General features: G+C 40.2%; 1 protein-coding gene across 2 annotated transcripts in view; it reads left to right on the top strand.

Moving 5' to 3' along the window:
• cacna1fb (calcium channel, voltage-dependent, L type, alpha 1F subunit) overlaps positions 1 to 17,128 on the top strand; it is a 79,727-nt gene that overhangs the window by 17,487 nt on the left and 45,112 nt on the right. For both annotated transcript variants that reach the window (XM_061788675.1, XM_061788668.1), the window contains exons 5-8: positions 5,527 to 5,666; positions 12,080 to 12,231; positions 12,298 to 12,450; positions 14,822 to 15,018. In XM_061788675.1, the coding sequence (XP_061644659.1) occupies positions 5,527 to 5,666; positions 12,080 to 12,231; positions 12,298 to 12,450; positions 14,822 to 15,018 (642 nt within the window). The remainder of the gene's footprint in view (positions 1 to 5,526; positions 5,667 to 12,079; positions 12,232 to 12,297; positions 12,451 to 14,821; positions 15,019 to 17,128) is intronic.

Here is a 17,128-nt window from a genome sequence, read left to right as displayed (position 1 = left end):
GTTCTTTTATAGTGTTTGTACAATATTTTTCTGTTATCCATTGCTCTTGCTGTCTGTCAATACACAATATATTATGATTCAGCCTGCCACGGTAGCAAATTTTTTTAGGACGATCTAGTTTCCCAAAAACTATCACGATTAACGATGGTATCGTTGATATTTTTTTATGCCACTGATATAATGATATTATACAACATATTAATTCAAAGTACATTCTTTTGAAGAACAATTAACTTTCAATTCTGAAGACCATCGAACATTGGCATTGTAATGTAGAACAATAAATAAAATGTCTGACTGGTGCGGATAAGTGGTTCAGAAAATGGATGTAATGGATGGATGTATGAATGAAATAAAAAATATACTGTAAATAAATCAAACTCAGGCTCTGTTCCCAAAAATTGCACTTAAACAAATATTAAACATTTGGCACATAGGTATCGAGTCATTAAACCACTAAGGAGGCCCAAAAATGTCTTAAAGCCTGCCACATTTGAATGAATTAAAAAAACAACACCGTGTACATACTTGAAAGCATTTGGGCTTTGTCACTAGTTTTAAATCAGATGTCATACATTTTAATATCACTGTTAATTTTTTGTATTTATTTTTTTTAATTGTATGAATGTTGTCATGTTGTGTACTGTATAATGTCTGCTGCCTTTTGGCTTTTGAAAAAGATTTTATATCTCAATAAGCTTTTACCGGGTTAAACAAAGGATAAATAAAATAAAAATAAAAATAAAATAAGGCCCGCCCTCGAGCTGCTGGACTGTGATGTGAGATCTTTACCTGTTAATCAAATGACGCTGAAAATGAGTTTGCTGAAGTCAACGACTGCCTGAATATTGATAACGTGTGCCGCTGTAGTTATAGTTTATAAACGGTCACCTTTGCCGTGTGCGTGTGTCTGTGTTTGTGTGTGTGTGCTATGTGGGGAACACACACACAACTCTGAGCGCTGATGTTTTAACAATGTCGCCGCAGTTGAGTAAGCTTTTTAGCTCCAGCCCTTAGCTCACTAGCTCGTTAGCTCCCAGGCTAGCGAATGTAATAAACAATTATCTTTCCCTTTGTCCCTTTGAGCAAACGTCGTTCTGCCAGCGGCTTGCTGCATCATGAGTGGTGCGGCGGGTGTTACCATCCATCCATTTTCTGAACCGCTTATCCTCACTAGGGTTGTGGGCGTGCTGGAGCCTATCCCAGGTGACTCTGAGCGAGAGCTAGGGTACACCCTGAACTGGTCGCCAACCAATCACAGGACACATCTGAACAAACAACCATTCGCACTCACATTCATACCTACGGACAATCTAGAGTCTTCAATTAACCAAACTCACATTTGCACCTACGGGCAGTTAGAGTCTTCAGTTAACCGACCATGCATGTTTTTTTGGAATGTGTGAGGAAACCGTAGTACCTGGAGAAAACCCAGGCAGGCACAGGGAGAACACGCAAACTCCACACAGGCAAGGCCAGATTTGAACCAGACGTGCTAACCTGTCGCCTACCGTGCTGCTGGGTTTTACCACAACAATGGAAAATTTATCAAGTCCAGAAAAAACTCCCACGTTCATTGTATTTATGGAACTATAACCTGCCCTCCTCTGCCTCTGATTGGTTAGCACCAAGACAGGATTCGTACTTTTGATTCGCTGCATGTGAAAGCTCTTCACCAACACACACACACACACACACACACGCACACACATGCACACACTTTTTCGATTGACACTACTGCAAGACTGTGAATTCTTCCACTTCAATATATCTTGAAACACATTGAATTAATAACTGATCAATATAGAGGCTAATGACATGACTTTGGCTTAGAACACAATAACTGTTTGCTTCCTAACACTTTTGAAGTCACAGAGATATCTTGGGCACAAATGTGACTAAATTGGTTACAGAAGAATATTATTCAATTACTTTTAAATCAAATAATAATGTAATATAAAAGTAGTCTTGAAAATATCTGGGACAGGTTAGTTTGGCTTACAGTGGGTACGGAAAGTTTTCAGACCCCCTTAAATTTTTCACTCTTTGTTATATTGCAGCCATTTATGAAAATCATTTAAGTTCATTTTTTTCTTGATTAATGTTCACACAACACCCCATATTGATAGAAAAAAACTGAATTGTTTAAATTTTTGCAGATTAATTAAAAACGAAAAACAAAAATATCACACAGCCATACGTATTCAGACCCTTTGCTGTGACACTCATATTTAACTTGGGTGCTGTCCATTTCTTCTGATCGTCCTTAAAATGGTCTACATCTTCATTGGAGTCCAGCTGTGTTTAATTATACTGATTGGACTTGATTAGGAAAGCCACACACCTGTCTATATAAGACCTTACAGCTCACAGTGCATGTCAGTGCAAATGAGAATCATGAGGTCAAAGGATCTGCCTGAAAAGCTCAGAGACAGAATTGTGGCGAGGCACAGATCTGGCCAAGGTTACAAAAAAATCTCTGCTGCACTTAAAGTTCCTAAGAGCACAGTGGCCTCCATAATCCTTAAATGGAAGACGTTTGGGACGATCAGAACCCTTCCTAGAGCTGGCCGTCCAGCCAAACTGAGTAATCGCGGGAGAAGAACCTTGGTGAGAGAGGTAAAGAAGAACCCAAAGATCACTGTGGCTTAACTCCAGAGATGCAGTCGGGAGATGGGAGAAAGTTCTAGAAATTCAACCATCTCTGCACCCCTCCACCAGTCGGGGCTTTATGGCAGAGTGGCCCGACGGAAGCCTCTCCTCAGTGCAAGACACATGAAAGCCAGCATTGAGTTTGCTAAGAAAAACACCTGAAGGACTCGGACTCCAAGATGGTGAGAAATAAGATTCTCTGCTCTGATGAGACCAAGATAGAAATTGTTGGCCTTAATTCTAAGTGGCATGTGTGGAGAAAACCAGGCACCTGTCCAATACAGTCCCAACAGTGAAGCATGGTCGTGGCAGCATCATGCTGTGGGGGTGTTTTTCAGCTGCAGGGATAGGGAAACTGGTTGCAATCAAAGAAAAGATGAATGCAGCCAAGTACAGGGATATCCTGGACGAAAACCTTCTCCAGAGTGCTCAGAACCTGAGACGGGGCCAAAGGTTCACCTTCAAAAAAGACAATGACCCTAAGCACACAGCTAAAATACCGAAGAAGTGGCTTCAGAAAAACTCCGTGACTGTTTTTAAAGGGCCAGCCAGAGCCCTGACTTAAACCCAGTTTAGCATTTCTGGAAAGACCTGAAAATGGCTGTCCACCAATGTTCACCATCCAACCTGACAGAACTGGAGAGGATCTGTAAGGAGGAATGGCAGATGGTCCCCAAATTCAGGTGTGAAAAACCTGTTGCATCATTCCCAAAAAGACTCATGGCTGTATTAGCTCAAAAAGGTGCTTCTACTCAATACTGAGCAAAGGGTCTGAATACTTATGGCCGCGTGATATGTGCGTTTTTCTGTTTTAATAAATCTGCAAAAATTTCAACTATCCCGTTTGTTTTTTTCTGTCAACATGGGGTGCTGTGTGTACATTAATGTGGAAATAAATGAACTTAAATGATTTTAGCAAATGGCTGCAATATTAAAAAAAAAAGAGTAAAAAATTTAAGGCGGTCTGAATACTTTCCGTACCCACTGTATATTTATCTCTTGGCTCTCTCCACTTTCTAATCATTATTCTCCTAAAGTAAGATTTCAAGTTAAGTCTCTTATACAATGAAATGTTTCATATTTCAAATCCATATTGAGTTCCATATGATTCCTAGAGTGTGTCACAAATGGCTTTATTCTGTGAAATCCTTTACACTCACATTTCTAGTAGATTTTACTCTCTCAACTCATCCACCCTAATTCCTACAGTTCAATATGGGTGGAGTGATTATTATTATTATTATTATTATTATTATTATTAATAATATCCACTGATGGAAACTGTAAGTGAATGAGCTCAGCTCCTGTTTCATGGTGAAACAGCCAGGAGCTTCACAATACAGGTCTGACTATTTATTATTTTGCACTTTAAAAGTATAATTTGGATTTATTATTTATTGAGAGCGGCACGGTGGCCGACTGGTTAGAGCGTCAGCCTCACAGTTCTGAGGTGCGGGGTTCAATCCCTGTCCCCGCCTGTGTGGAGTTTGCATGTTCTCCCCGTGCCTGCGTGGGTTTTCTCCGGGCACTCCGGTTTCCTCCCACATCCCAAAAACATGCATTAATTGGAGACTCTAAATTGCCCGTAGGCATGACTGTGAGTGCGAATGGTTGTTTGTTTCTATGTGTCCTGCGATTGGCTGGCAACCAGTTCAGGGTGTACCCCGCCCCCTGCCCGATGACAGCTGGGATAGGCTCCAGCACGCCCGCGACCCTAGTGAGGAGAAGCGGCTCAGAAAATGGATGGATGGATTATTTATTGAGATTATTTTCAAGGTTTTCTAAAAAAAAAAAAAATTATTATTCAAATGTAGAATATGCTTATGTTTAAGTTAAGCAGTGGTTATGTTGCAATTCAAATATATATTTTTGTTGTTGGTTTATTAAAGTTATTTTTCAGGATTTATAATTTGTATTTATTTTTTTCAATTGTAGTAGATTCTTATTTTTAAAAGTTACTTGATGTAACCCATTGGTTAATAATAAATGGGTAAATTTTTCTCATACCTACTGTTGCTGATTATTGTTCTCTGTTTGAGTAATATCACTTGATCAAGCCTTTTCTAACATTCCATACTACAAAATAAGTAAACTATGTATGATTATTGCTTATATTGGATTGGACCGATATAAGTATCGGACAAAATTCAAGGCTGCAATATTGGTATAGGAAGTGAAAAAGTTGGATCGGGGTATCCCTTGTTTTAACAATTAGTTAGTTCTGTCCCCCTGCTAACAGCAGAAAGTCCTATGCTACTACTAACTAGCTTGTCAGGTACATACTCGCGGTTCGGCACTCGGAGATTTGCCTATCTGTAGATTTTTCTTTTTGTTTTTTTTTGGGAGAAGGGCAACCAACCCCAAAAACCCTTATTGATGATTTATTCTATTAAGCTAGGCTAACCCTGCGCTAGGACAAGCTAAAGTTAAGCGAATCACCTGCTGACTCCGTTCATGTGTCGTAGATGTGTTTGTATGATGATTTTGACACAAAATTAGGGCATTTAGATGCAAAGAGAGGACATTTTGACACAAAAAGGAGACTTAGACACAAAGAGGAAATTTAGATGCTAAATAAAGACATTTAGACACAAATTGAAGACATTTAGACACTTTGAGGACAGATACTAAGAGATGACATTTGGAGACAAAATGAAGTAAATTCTTTACAAAATGAGGACATTTAGACAGAACTTGAGGACATTGAGGACTTTAGAGATTAACAGAGGACATTTTTACACCTTTTAGGTCTTTTATATATTATGAGAGGACATTTGGATGCAAATTGAGGACATTTAGACACAAAGTGAGGACATTTAGACAATTGAGGACATTTAAACACTATGACGTAGGGACATCTTGTGTTTCCTCTAGGAACAAGTGGAGTATGTCTTCCTCATTATCTTCACTGTGGAAACCTTCCTGAAGATCCTGGCTTACGGTCTGGTCATGCATCCAAGTTCTTACATCCGAAACGGCTGGAACCTTCTGGACTTTGTCATTGTCATCGTCGGGTAAGCTAAGCTAAAATTGTTGCGTTATTGTTATGTTATTGTTTAGTTGTTATTTATCTTATGTTATCGTTGAATAAGCAGATAAACTTGTATCTTGATTATAAATCATATTTATATAATGACATTTTAGCTGTGGTGTAAATGGATAAAGTGTAGTTTGTGGTTGCACTGCAGTGGTGCGGTGGTAAATTTTTGTGTTACTGTTGCATCATTTTGATTATGTTATTGCTGTGCCAATGTGTTGTTACATTGTTTTTGTTGTCTAACTTACTTATTGTTTTTTATTTTATTTTATTGCTATGTTATTGTTATGTTATTGTTATGTTATTGTGTTGGTGTTATACTGTTGTTGTTCTATTACATTATTTTTATATTATTACGTTATTGTTACATTTATAGTATGTAATTATTTATGACACTTATAGTTGAACATATCCATCTTAGCTACCGGGTGAAAGGATAGAGTGTAAGTGGTTGCGGTGCAGCGGCGCGGCGTTAAAGTGTTTGCAAGTGGAGGCAAACATGGGCTGACGTCCTCGTTTGCCGGGCGTCCCGAGCGGATCCCTGCGGCGGTGCTAGAATTGGTGTGATTCAGCCCCGTTGTTGCAAGCGTGCGTAATGTTTGGCTTGTCACGGCGGGCCGGTGGACCCTCTTGCTGGTGCTCACAATGTTTGGTCACCGGTGACCTCGCGGCATGTCCTCAGGGTTGTGATGAAGGTTGTTGTCATAGTGGCTGGAGAACAAATGCCCTCAATTGACTCATTTTGTTAAGTTGCAGGGATCTCATTTGAAGTGTGTCCTGCATCTGAGACGCACACAAATGAGCAGGGACGCATAAAGCATGCTGAATATGCGTCCACCGACGCACAGCATTGCTTACCCACGTATGTGTGTGTGTTGCAGAAGTGCTTCAGCTGATTATTATCCACTAAAAGTACGAGTCCTGTCTTGGTGATAGCCAGTACCCATTTAGAGGCAGAGGAAATAAATACTACGGAGACATTTTTCCGGACTCAATAAATTGTCATTGCTGTGGTAACACGTGGCGCACCGCTCACCAAAGCAGAGAGCCGCTGGCGGAACGGCGTTGCTTCAGTAGATGCAGACAAGTGGGACACTTTAGGGAAAGTTAACTATTTATTCATGGCTTAAAGTACTCTGGCGTTGGATCGGACATCTGTCATATGATTTTGTCTTTAAAAGACTCGCACTGTGTGTAAAAAAAAACAAAAACGTGACATGCGAGCGAGCGTGTTAGATAGAGGTGTACGTGCGCTGTAAAAACGTCTACCATACGGTTTGTAATTGTATGGTTATCTTATATTTCACTCTCACCCCGACTGAGGAGCAGTTAGTTCATTTTTTCCTCTGAGGGGGATGGTGGGGCCACTCGCTGCAGACAGGCTCACCGACTTTCACATGCGGGGAGCGGAACAGTCACAAGCCTTGCAATCGATTAGTACAGAGAAGTCTGCGGGCTGGAGGAGTCTGTCTATTCCTGGGCAGGCCACAGTGGCCAGCCAGGTTGCCGCTCGGTGCCAAAATAAAGCATATAACCGCGAGGAACGTTTGAAGTGTACTGCAGCTAGGAGGCTAGCTGCCCTGTTAATCAAAGCACAAGCAAGTGATGCACCATGCTATCACAGTTTGTGGACTGGCCTAAGCACAGTGGCGTCATCCAAGGCAAACCCAGTCAAACAGGGCCTTTCACATCCACATGAACTCAAATATTATACTTCAGTTCAGTTTTGACAAACAAAGGTGGAGTACTGCAGGGATCTCGTTTGATGTGCGTCCCGCGTCCTAGACGCATTAAAATGATCAGGGGCGCAAAGTGCATGGAGAATCTGCATCAACTGACGCACAACATTGCTCACCTACGTATGTGTGCAAGGCTTGAATTAAGCGGTCTTGCATCGCAGTTTGCGGGTCAAAATTCGCATTTTGCACATCACAAAACACATTGAAAAGCAAAACTGCAAATCAGGTTTACCGTGAAGATGGTCGCGAAGACGGAAGCAGGCAGTGGTGTATGTGACACCAATTACATTGGAATTGGGGTTGTATATTAGAGCATAATAAAGAATTGAACACATTTGACAAATTTTGCCCTGGTTCTCAAACAAAATAAATAAGAAAATAAGCACAAGTAAATAAAAAGAGAAAGCTATACATGTTTGTGTAAGTGAGTCATGTAATGTCTCCAAAGACGAACGAAAAACACAAAAACAAAAACAATACTAGAGAGCGCGTAACTGAGGCGACCACACGGGTAGGCGCCATCTTGCAACAAGCGGATAGCGAGGCGTGGAGCAAGGAAGGAGCACTGGGGACGAAGAAGAACAAGGAGGTAAGTACGATCGCGGGGAGTGGAGAAGCTCACATGCAAGTGTGCAAGAGATGGCTTGTGTACCGTGGATGAACGTTAATACTGTGGCGCCGACTTCCAGGATCTGGCAGGCTTAAATGCAGGCAGTGTAGAGAGCTGATTGGGAACAGGTGCAGAGGCAGTGATGAGTGGTGATTGCAGGGGAGAGAGAGAGAGCGAGGGAAAGGCGAGGCACCAAGCGCCACCCAAGTTCCATAAAAGGAACTGCCGAGACAGACCATCACACTTTCTTTAAACATGTATAGCTTTCTCTTTTTATTTACATGTGCTTATTTTCTTATTTATTTTGTTTGGGAACCAGGGCAGAATTTTTAAAATGTGTTAAATTCTTTATTATGCTCTAATATACAACCCCAATTCCAATGAAGTTGGGACGTTGTGGTAAACATATATAAAAACAGAATACAATGATTTGCAAATCATGTTCAACCTATATTTAATTGAATACACTACAAAGACAAGATATTTAATGTTCAAACTGATAAACTTGATTGTTTTTAGCAAATAATCATTAAGTTAGAATTTTATGGCTGCAACACGTTCCAAAAAAGCTGGGACCGGTGGCAAAAAAGTTGAGGAATGCTAATCAAACCCCTGTTTGGAACATCCCACAGGTGAACAGGCTAATTGGGAACAGGTGGGTGCCATGATTGGGTATAAAAGGAGCTTCCCGGAAAGATGGGGCGCGGTTCACCTCTTTGTGAACAAGTGTGTGAGAAAATAGTCGAACAGTTTAAGGACAATGTTCCTCAACATACAATTGCAAGGAATTTAGGGATTTCATCATCTACGGTCCATAATATCATCAAAAGGTTCAGAGAATCTGGAGAAATCACTGCATGAAAGAGGCAAGGCCGAAAACCAACATTGAATGCCCGTGACCTTCGATCCCTCAGGCGGCACTGCATCAAAAACCGACATCTATGTGTAAAGGATATCACCACATGGGCTCAGGAACACTTCAGAAAACTAATGTCTGTAAATACAGTTTGGCGCTACATCCGTAAGTGCAACTTGAAACTCTACTATGCAAAGCAAAAGCCATTTATCAACAACACCCAGAAACGCCGCCGACTTCTCTGGGCCCGAGCTCATCTAAGATGGACTGATGCAAAGTGGAACAGTGTTCTGTGGTCCGACGAGTCCACATTTCAAATTGTTTTTGGAAATTGTGGCCGTCGTGTCCGCCGGGCCAAAGAGGAAAATAACCATCCGGACTGTTATGGACGCAAAGTTCAAAAGCCAGCATCTGTGATGGTATGGGACTGTGTTAGTGCCAATGGCATGGGTAACTTACACATCTGTGAAGGCACCATTAATGCGGAAAGGTACATACAGGTTTTGGAGAAACATATGCTGCCATCCAAGCAACGTCTTTTTCATGGACGCCCCTGCTTCATTCTGCACGTATTACAACAGTGTGGCTTCGTAGTAAAAGAGTGCGGGTACTAGACTGGCCTGCCTGCAGTCCAGACCTGTCTCCCATTGAAATTGTGTGGCGCATTATGAAGCATAAAATATGACAACGGAGACTGGACTGTTGAACAGCTGAAGCTGTACATCAAGCAAGAATGGGAAAGAATTCCACCTACAAAGCTTGAACAAACATTTATTGAATGTTGTTAAAAGAAAAGGTGATGTAACACAATGGCGCACATGACCCTGTCTCAGCTTTTTCGGAATGCGTTGCAGCCATAAAATTCTAAGTTAATGATTATTTGCTAAAAACAATAAAGTTTATCAGTTTGAACATTAAATATCTTGTCCTTGTAGTGTATTCAATTAAATATAGGTTGAACATGATTTGAAAATCATTGTATTCTGTTTTTATTTATGTTTAACACAACATCCCAACTTCATTGGAATTGAATGCATATATATATATATTTGTGTTATATCAGTGGTATAAAAAAAAACCCCATCAACAATAATTTCATTTATCTTGAAAGTTTTGGGGAAAATATATTGTGAAAAATTTCTATCACGGCAGGCCTAAACACATACAATATATTGAGAGAGAGCAAGAGCAATGGTTAACACAAAAATATTGTAGAAACAGTATAAAAGTATAAAAATCTGCAATATAGTGGGACCGCAATATAGTTGTGTCAAGATGCCAAACATTCAGTCATTCATTCATCTTCCGTACCGCTTCTCTTCACTTGGGTCGGGGTCATGCTGGAGCCTCACAGTTGTGCTCATATGTTTGATTACCAGGGCAAAATTTGTAAGATGTGTACAATTCTTTACATGCTCTAATATCATTGTATCAGTGGCATTAAAAAAAAAAAAAAAAACATCAGCAATACTATCGTTTATCGTGAAGGTTTTGGGGAAAATATATCCATCCATCCATTTTCTCTACCGCTTATCCTCACTAGTTCTCGCTGGCGTGCTGGAGCCCATCCCAGCTATCTTCGGGCGAGAGGCGGGATACACCCTGAACTGGTCGCCAGCCAATCGCAGGGCACATATAAACAAAGACCACTCGCACTCACATTCACACCACTCGCACTCACATTCATACCTACAAACAATTTAGAGTCTTCAATCAACCTGCCGTGCATGTTTTTGGGATGTGGGTTGAAACTGGAGCACCCGGAGAAAACCAACGCTGTGTTATTCTTGCATTATTCCTGTTATGTTATTTTTACATTACTGTTACATTTCTGTGAGTTCATAATTATGCTTTAGTTGCATCATTACCGGTATGTTATTTTTATGTCCTTGTCTTTATTTTTACATTATTCTTGATGTATTTTTGCATTATTATTGTGGTGTTGTTATATCAGTGTTATGTTATTGTTGTGTTGTTTGTACGTTCCTGCTTGGTCATTGTTATGCTCGCCATCCAGCTATCCATTTTACCTACCGCTTATCCTCACTAGGGTCATGGGCGTGCTGTGGTTCCTATAATTATTATGTGATTGTTATATTGTTGTTTTGTTGCTCCATTATTGTTGTGATATTGTGTTATTTTGAACATCAGTGTTATGTTTTTATTCCATTATTGTTGCCACATTGTTACAGTATGTTATTGTGTTATTTCCATTATCTTTATGATACTGTTGTCGTTAACATCGTTGCGTCTTTCTTACGTTGTTGTTGCATCATTGTTGCATTTTTTTTTTTATAGGCTATTGTTACATTACTATTGCATGTTATTTTTACGTTACTGTTAAATTGTTACGTAACTGTTTGGTTATTTTTATGCAGTTGTAGCACTACTGTTACAATGTTGTGATTTTGCTGTTGTGTCATTGATATTTTTGCATTGTTGTTGGTGTTACATTATTATTACGCACTTGTTACATTATTGTTATATTGTTGTTATGATATTGTTACTTTACTGCTATCATTCGATTATTAATGTAATTTTTTTGGTGTTACATTGCATTGTTGTTGCCTCATTATTATGTTATTTTTACCATATTGTTGCGTTTACATTGGGTTATTTGCCTTATTGTTACATTGCTGTTGCATAGTTATGTTGTTGTTGTCAGGTCATTGTTGTTACGTTATTGTTGCATTATTTTTATGCTATAGTTACATTATTGTTGCATTACTGCTGTGTCATTATGTGATTGTTGCGTTGTTGTTATGTTGTTGCATTATTGTTAAGCTATTGTTACAGTACTTTTACATTGTGTTTATGATATTGTTACATTACTGTTAAGTTGTCGTTATGCTATTGTTACATTACTGTTACATTATTGCTGTGTTATTGGTATGTTATCAGCCTGATTCTCTACTGCGCTCATGTGTCTCAACTGCGCTCATGTCACAAGCTCTTAGGATGAGCGGGACTTGTCTTCAGCTTGTTAAATATGAGCCTCAGGGTCCACTTCAGTTTAGTCTATGTTGAGTGAGTGTGAAGATCTTCCTGTCCCACCTGATCTGTCTGAGTCCATATGTGGCGTGGACCATCCTTCACACTACTGAAACTTGGTTTTCACACAGTGTTGAAGACTTGTGGAAGTGGTTGCTGTTATTTGATAATGCGGCTTCCTGTCTCCGTAACAGTTTGTTCAGCGTCGTCCTGGAGACCATGACGCACAAGTCGGGCGAGCAGGCGAGCACACACCACATGCCGGGCAAACCTGGAGGTCTGGATGTCAAAGCTTTGCGCGCCTTCCGGGTCCTGCGGCCCCTCAGGCTGGTTTCAGGAGTTCCCAGTGAGTGTGCGCAGCGGTGGCGGTGGTGACATCACTTCATGGGCGCTGACGTACGTGTGTGGACAGGTCTGCAGATCGTGCTGAACTCCATCATGAAGGCCATGGTTCCCCTGCTCCACATCGCTCTGCTGGTCCTCTTCGTCATCATCATCTACGCCATCATCGGCTTGGAGCTCTTCATCGGACGCATGCACAGAACCTGCTACTATATAGAAACTGGTAGATGAACATTAAACATAACAAACATGTGCCTAAATGCAATAGGACTATTTTTTTGTGCTTTCAATCTACAGTTTGACAATATACATTTTTAAATTCAAAATGTAATTCAATTAAATTTTATCCATCGTCACTAGCTGGCATGCACTGCTTACACGAACAACATGGGTATGAAAAGATAGGAGCTACTCTAGAAAGCACAGTCAGTGTTGACAACCTTCGGTATTTGCCCCCTTCTCAAATACTTATTTTTTGCATAGTTTCCCCACTTACATGTTTAAGATTGTCAAACAAATGTAAATGTCAGACAAAGATAACCCAAGTAAACATAAAATGGAGTTTTTAAATGTTAGTTTTATTCATGAAGGGAAAAAAGCTACCTGGACCTGTGTGGAAAAAGTAATGACCTCTCCAAGCCTAATAACTGCTTGGGGCATCCTCAGCAGCAACAACTGAAATCAAGCATTTTCTGTAACTGGCAATGAGTCTTTCACATCTCTGTGGAGATATTTTGCCCCACTCTTCCTTGCAGAATTGTTTGAATTTAGGAACACTGGAGGGGTTTCAAAGCGTGAATGGCCTTTTTAAGGTCATGCCACAACATTTCAATTGGATTCAAGTCCAGACTTTGACTAGGCCAGGCCAAGACCTTCATTTTTCTTTTTTAAGCCATTCAAAATTTGACTTGGTGGTGTGTTTTGCATCGTTGTCCAAGTGCAGAACCCAAGTGCGCTTTAGCTTGGGCTCACAAACTGATGGCCGAACATTCTCCTTAAGCATTTTCTGATTAAGAGCAGAATTCAGGGTACCATCAATCACAGTAAGTCTTCCAGGTCCTGAAGTAGGACAGCAGTCCCAGACAATCACACTACCACCACCATGTTTGACTGTGGGTACGATGTTCTTTTTCTGAAATGCTGTTTTTTTTATGTACACCAGATATAACGAGACACACACATTTTCATCTTGTCGTCCATAGAATAGGCTCCCAAAAATCTTGGGAATTGTGCCTGTGAATATTCTCATTCATCCAGGTCATTTGATTCTTAGGGCATTGAATTGATCATCTTGGAAATCAAAGGACAAGCCTTTATGATCTTTTTGGTTAGCAGTGGTTTTGGCCTTGAAACTCTGCCACAGATGCCATTTTTCCCAGTCTCTTCCTTATTGTTGAGTCATGAACACTGACCTTAAATGAGGCAAGGGAGGCCTGCAGTTCTTTAGTTGTTGGCCTGGGTTCCTTTGTGACATCCTGGATGAGTCGTCTCTGTGCTTTTTGTATGATTTAATTTTTGTATGCCTGCCGCTATTTGCAAGGTTCACTACCATGTTCCATGTTTTCTCCCTTTGTAGATAATGGCACTCACCGTGGTTTGCTGGAGTCCGAAAGCTTTATAAACGGCTTTGTAACCCTTTCCAGACTCATAAATATTAATTACTTTTTTTTTCATCTGTTCTTGAATTTTTGGGGATTTTGGCATTTTGTTGCCACATTTTTAGATCTTTTGGCAAACTTAATTTTGTCAAGCAGGTTCTATTTAAGTAATTTCTTGATTGAACATGTCTGGAGTTAATCAGGCTTGCCGGTCAGTGAAAATGAACTAATCGTTGCCCAAAAATGTGCTTAGCCACAGTTAATTTATCAAGGTTGGCAATTACTTTTCCACACAGGATGAGGTAGCATTTAATAGTTAATTAATCAATCAATAAATCACCCTTTAAAAACATGTTATGTTTCTGTTATTGCTTGTTTTCATTTGTTTGATGATCTTGAACATTAAAGTGGGGAAACTATGCAAAAAAAAAAAAGAACTTGAGAGGAATAAAAAAAATTTCATGCAGGGCTTTAAGAGTTTTGTGATAATATGTCATGATCATATTAAGAGCTTTCAATTGGCAAAAGCTAAGGTATGGAGGAGAAATTAGTTCATTATGTTTGTTTTAGGTGGCACGGTGGTCCCCGTGTCCGTGTGGGTTTTCTCCGGCCGGGTACTCTGGTTTCCTCCCACATTCCAAAAACACGCATAGTAGGTTGATTGAAGACTCTAAATTGCCCGTAGGTGTGAATGTGCGTGTGAATGATTGTTTTTTTAATTTTTGCCCTGCGATTGGCTGGCAACCAGTTGAGGGTGTACCCTGCCTCTCGCCCGCAGTTAGCTGGGTTAGGCTCCAGCATACCCGCAACCTTAGTGAGGACGAGCAGTGTAAAAAAAGGATCGATGGATGTTTGTTTTATTGGTAAGCTGGTCCCCATTCATAGGTATTTAAAAAAATGATGAGATATTATAATTGATTGCATATTATTTTGCATAAGTTATAACTTGCGGACTCCCACTGAGAACCGCTGTAGTTAATATTTTCATCCCTGCAGACATGTATGTGGAGGACGACCCGGTGCCGTGCGCCTTCGCCGGTCACGGCCGCCAGTGCACGTTGAACAGCTCAGAATGTCGTGGGCGCTGGGATGGGCCCAACGGAGGCATTACCAATTTTGACAACTTTTTCTTCGCCATGTTAACGGTGTTCCAATGTATCACCATGGAGGGCTGGACCGACGTCCTGTACTGGGTGAGAACCAACCAACCACCACACGGACATAATTCAGGATTACCACACAAACACAACTGAAACGCTCTCATACACACTACTTGAAACAGTCACACTCACTACTGAAACGCTTTCATGCACACTACTGGAATTCTCTCACACACTCAACAGAAGAGCTCTCAAATTCACACCTGAAACTCACACAATTGAAACACTCTCATACACACTACTGAAACGTTGTTCACACTACTGAAATGCTCTCACACACACAACAGAAACACTCTCACACTACACATTTTTTTTCCACTCACACACTGCTGAAATACTCACACTCTGCTGAAACACTCTCATTATCGTTGCTGAAACGTTCTCATACAGTACACACTGCTGAAACCCTCAGAAACATATTACTGATTTTTTTTCCTGTTCACAACCACAACACTAATGCACACGCTATAGAATTTTTTTGTTGTTGCTGACATACCCTACTAAAACACTCTCATACACACTACAGATATGCTCTCATACACACTGCTAAAATGCTCACAACAAAGTTCTCAAACGCTCTCACATGCTACTTAAATGCTTTCATCCAAACTACTAAAATGAAATTATACACACTCAGGGGTCTCATTTGATGTGCAACCCGTGTCTGAGACGCACAAAAATTAGGAGGGACACATGAAGCATTCAGACTGTGTCCGTTGATGCGTGGTTTCAGACCCGCCCTACGTAAGTTTGTGTGTTGGTGAAGAGCTTCCCCACACAGCCAATCAAAAGTATGAATCCTGTCATGGCAGTAGTCAATCAGAGGCAGAGTAGGGCGGGTTATCGTTCCATACAATGGAAAAGGGGATTTTTTTTCTATGCTCGATACATTTTCATTGTTGTGATAACACCCGTCGGGCCGCTCTCGACGCAGCAAGCCGCTGGAAGAACGGCGTTTGCTCCATAGATTCACACAACTGGGACTGTATTTATTACACTCGCTAGCCTGTGAGCTAAAGAGCTAGCAAGCTAAGAGCTGGAGCTCAAAAGCTCACTCGTCCGTGGCAACATCATTAAAACGTCAGCACTCAAAGTTGTGTGTGTGTGTGTGTGTTCCCCACATAACACACAGTCGTTGACCTCAGCAAACTCATTTTCAGCGTTATTTGATTGACAGGTAAAAATCTCACAGCACAGTCCAGCAGCTCAAGGTCAGGCCTTATTTCACATTTTATTTATCCTTTATTTAACCCGGTAAAAGCTTATTGTGAGATAAAGTATTTTTCAAAAGCCAAGAGGCAGCAGAAATTATATAGTACATAACACAACAACATTCATAAAATAAATAAAAATAAAGACTAAAAAAATAACAGTGATATTAAAATGTATGGCATCTGATTTAAAAACAGTGACAAAGTCCAAATGCTTTCGAGTACTATACATGTATATTTTTTTTTTTAATTCATTCAAATTTGGCAGGCTTCAAGACTATTTTGGAAGGGGGGGGGGGGGGGTCCTCTTTAATGGGTTAATGACTCTATACCTATGTGCCAAATGTTTAATACTTGTTGAAGTGCAATTTTTTTCTAACAGAGGCTGAGTCTGATTTATTGTATTTCATTCATCCATCCATCCATTTATCCTCACTAGGGTCAGATATTTTATTTATTGTTCTACATTACAAAGCCAATATCAATGTTCTTTTGAATTTAAAGTTAATTGTTCTCTAAAAGGATGTACTTTAATTATTATGCGCTATAATATCATTATATCAGTGACATAAAAAAACAACAACGATACTATCATTTATCGTGATAGTTTTTGGGAAAATATATCATCGTGAAACAACTATTGTGGCAGGCTGAAGCATAATATATTGAGAGAGAGCAAGAGCAATAGTTGCAAATATTGTACAAGTAGTACAAATAAAAATCTGCAATATAACGGGACTGCGAAGCAACAACTGTCATATTGCGGAAGATTACTGTATCTGTATGCCGTGATGATAAGGGACTCATTGTTCCAGGGCTGGGACTCATTGTTTCCAGACATGTGCATCCTGGGACTCACACAGTCTCAAGTGTAAAATGATCTCGGCACACTAAGTATTCTTTTTTTACTCACACGCACTACTGAAACACTC

This window comes from Phyllopteryx taeniolatus, chromosome 1, assembly GCF_024500385.1.
Source record: "Phyllopteryx taeniolatus isolate TA_2022b chromosome 1, UOR_Ptae_1.2, whole genome shotgun sequence".
NCBI classification, from domain to species: Eukaryota; Metazoa; Chordata; class Actinopteri; order Syngnathiformes; family Syngnathidae; genus Phyllopteryx; species Phyllopteryx taeniolatus.
The sequence above is the reverse complement of the archived record's forward strand: the minus strand, read 5'-3'. Positions and strand labels throughout refer to the sequence as shown.